The sequence below is a fragment of the Cynoglossus semilaevis genome, chromosome 5 (genome assembly GCF_000523025.1).
Source record: "Cynoglossus semilaevis isolate Cse_v1.0 chromosome 5, Cse_v1.0, whole genome shotgun sequence".
Classification (NCBI taxonomy): domain Eukaryota; kingdom Metazoa; phylum Chordata; class Actinopteri; order Pleuronectiformes; family Cynoglossidae; genus Cynoglossus; species Cynoglossus semilaevis.
The window spans coordinates 11,768,910-11,772,477 of NC_024311.1; the positions used below are offsets into that span (position 1 = coordinate 11,768,910).

Here is a 3,568-nt window from a genome sequence, read left to right on the forward strand (position 1 = left end):
TAATTCGACCACTTGACTTTTTAACTTGTAACATTTCAACTGCAAAATAACATGGTATGTACTGTTGTACTGGGAAAAAGTTGGACGTTTCTAGGGATGGTACGATACAACTTCATGTCCGATACTGATGCTGCATCTTAGATATCAATGCTACACATGCTGCTGTTGCTGAGCCAGTGGTGTCTCTGTTTACGGCTTTAGAGGTTTAGGTATCAGATCTGACCGGATAGTTTGTTTTATTTTGATATATGATTCTAAAATTTTGACCAATATTGGACCAGTTCCTATCCTGAGTATTAGAACGTTTCGTTTTTTTTTTAAAGCCAGAACAAATATATTAGAAATAAATGAGAGACAAAGCCTAATATTCAGTGGGTACATATATATATATATATATATATATTAACATTTTTAATATTGATTGTACTGTAATTCTTTGTTAGCACTCGCTCTCTGTTCAGCTTAACAGAGAAAATAAAGGTTAAAAATATCAAACCGTATCCACGGTAACGGTGTCACTGCTGTTGTTGTTGTTTTCTTCTAAAACTCCAGGTATGGAAGCCTGTTTCAGTGCAGTGTTAAGTGTCATGTATTTACAATACTTTTTTTTTTTTACACGTGACAATGTAAAAACTTGAACAATAACAGGATGCGTCTGTGAGTACACGACCAAAGTATCTCTTTAGTGTGACTTTTTTTTTTTTTTTTTTTTACAGTGAAATGTCGTGAAGGTCGTGTTTGACTCTGGCGTATCTACTCTCTTACACTCACGTCTATATCTGCATCCATTCTACTAGGGTTCCTTATATTCCCATTTAAAGAATTGTCCCTGAAAAAACACTGATCCAGGGTTCCTTATATTCCCAAGAATTGTCCCTGAAAAAACACTGATCAAATGTGTCACGTTTCCTCAGAACACACACACACACACACACACATTTTTGAAACTTTGTCACATTTTTGCAACTAAAACTACAACATTTGACTCCTGTGCAGCAGATTAGGCTGAAACGATGATTAAAAGGAATTCTTTTTTTAAAGTAGGTCTTATCCTACTTTATCTCAGACGTCTTTGACTGAGAGCGAGAAGTTAATTTCTTCCTTTCATGGAGCAGCGTGAAAACTTCGACGGCCCTTGACCCGCAGCACCTCCGTTTGTGCCGAAATAATGTATATTTAAAAAAAAACAAAAAAGGTGCAGTGATGTGTAATTGTCACAGCTAATTGGATTTTGAATTTTTTTGTCAGACACAGACACCGTCTTTACACGGTAATTCAAAAACGTATCTGCTGAGGGCAGTGGAAACTGGTTTGGACTCACCATCAGGTTATTGGGTGCAGGTCTCTCTTTGGGCTGCCGGCGCATACTGAAAGAAAATGAAACAAAATGGATTTTAAAAAGAGATACAAGCAGCGTGTGTGTCTCTGGCTCCAGCTGAATCAGTATTACATCAAAAAGCTCTTTGTTCCTTCAGTTCAAAACTTATATTCAAGGAAACCCATTTCACAGCACAACAGCAGTGATTTTCAAAGAAATTTTTTTTAATTACTACTAGTAGGTTCAATTAATGCTGCTGAATAAATCTATAAAAAAGTTATTGTGTGTGTGTGTGTTAATGGCGTGTCCTCCACAGTGTGTACATGTTCGGTCTGTGAAAGCAACAAAAATATGTGGGTCAGTCAGGATCTGTGTGCAGTTAATTATCAAACTGTATCATGAATCTAAACGACTGTTCAGAACCGTTGGAGAACGTAGACTCGTGCTCGGTAACAGTGCCTCACATTTAGGGTGAAAACACACACACACACACACACATCCCTTTTCCTGTGTAACTGTAAAGGTCGCCGGAGGTCGACCAATCCATTGCGAACACTGTGTAAATATTTCCTTTGTCTCGCTGCATTAGACAAATCCAACATTCCAGGTGTGTGTACAAATCAGCAGCAGTGATTGTCCCTCTGTCTCAGTGAATCAACACCCAACAGTCAAACGCACATTGATCCCATTGTCCACCTGTTGATCCAGTCAGGATAGTCTGGTTCTTAGGTTTATGTAGAACCCGGGTCGTGGTCTTTGTAGCTCATGCTCAGCCACAGCTCTGTGGGTTTATTATCACGAGTCCACAAACGCAAACAAGTGTAAAGTAGATTCACAGACAAATGTCCAACACAGTCTGTGACCACGGAACCATTTAATTGAACTTTAATTAAAATCTGTTCAGTCGTGGGTCCTGAGAGAATCAGAAACTCACCACTGAGTAATAAAGTGGACGAACTTCTCACTGAACTGGTCGACTGGAAGAACTGGAGGATCCTGGGAAGAGGAAAACAACAATGACTTTGGGAAAAGTTTGAATGTTACCAAAACGTCCTGGTTAAACCTCATTTACAGACAAAAGAACAACTGTCATTTTCCATGTACAAAAATCTTTTTTTTTTCCAGAGAATAATGATGCTTAAGTAAAGAAATATATTCAACTAAGAAAATGTTCTATCTATTTGAACAGGCAGCAAATAAGGAAAACCACAGAACAATGAGGAAAAAAAGACAACACGCTGAAAAGGAGGAAAAAGAAATCAGAACTTATCAATTATCTTAATAACATATATAACAAATTATTTGACATTTATATAAACACGCAACATTAACCCTTTTTTATTTGGTTGTAAAATTGTACATTTTTCTTTATTTCTTTATATATATTTGTGGGGGAGGTGGGGGAGTGAGTGTGAGTGTGTCTGGCCTGCTACCTCTCAACAACAGAACGTCTATGAACCATGTCATGTAGAACAGCTGTGTCAGTCTGACCTTCACCTCATTCATCCCCAAACAAATGCTTTTGTCCCTTTTTCCTGTTGTTATGTTACAATTTATATTTAGCGTTTTTTTCTGTTACCTGACTTTCTTTTAAATGTACTCACCATCACCATAGCAATAATTTAAAAATATACATACATATATATATAAATAAAATATACTGAGCAGTAGGTAAATATAGTATATGAAGAGAGAAAAGTCCGTCCTTTATGATGTGATTCATTCTCTGTGTCCTGGAAATGGAATTTGAAGGTTTTGCCACCGGACTGAAAGAACATCTCTGGCAATTAAGGTTTTCCTAAACGGACAAGAACTTTTTTACCTCCCTCTTCTACCAACTGGCTTCTACCACTGGGACAGACAGATGGTTCCTCCAATCACCTGCCAAGTAGTTTTTGAGAACGCCTGCCCTTCTCTCAAAGAGTTTCCAACACAGCCTTCACAGATGGTCTGTGCAGCAAACAATCTGGCAAATCAGGACGCGTCTTCACACAGTAACACTGAATGCAAATATGCATTGTGACATACACGAGCAGCCTGTGTCCAACGCATGGAGTAATACTTCAAGACACCAGAGCGGGTATATGAGGTAAACTTGACAAGAAGGAGGGCATCAGGTCTAAATATATTAATGATGAGATTTTGCTTTTTAGACTTAGTGGATTTGAGTCATTACTCAAGATTCAGAGTTGCTCTTACTACTCACTGGAGCCTGCTCAATATATATATAAATACATATACACATATATA

The 3,568-nt window shown here is 37.8% G+C and overlaps 1 protein-coding gene across 1 annotated transcript in view; it reads right to left on the bottom strand.

Moving 5' to 3' along the window:
- Window positions 1–900: 900 nt before the first annotated feature.
- The window catches only part of map2k5 (mitogen-activated protein kinase kinase 5), a 35,969-nt gene continuing 33,301 nt past the window's right edge, over window positions 901–3,568 (bottom strand). Inside the window, exons 20-21 of the mRNA XM_008310545.3 lie at window positions 2,253–2,314; window positions 901–1,367 (exon numbers count right to left, since the gene is read on the bottom strand). Of these exons, the coding sequence (XP_008308767.2) occupies window positions 1,091–1,367; window positions 2,253–2,314 (339 nt within the window). The 3' untranslated portion in view covers window positions 901–1,090. The remainder of the gene's footprint in view (window positions 1,368–2,252; window positions 2,315–3,568) is intronic.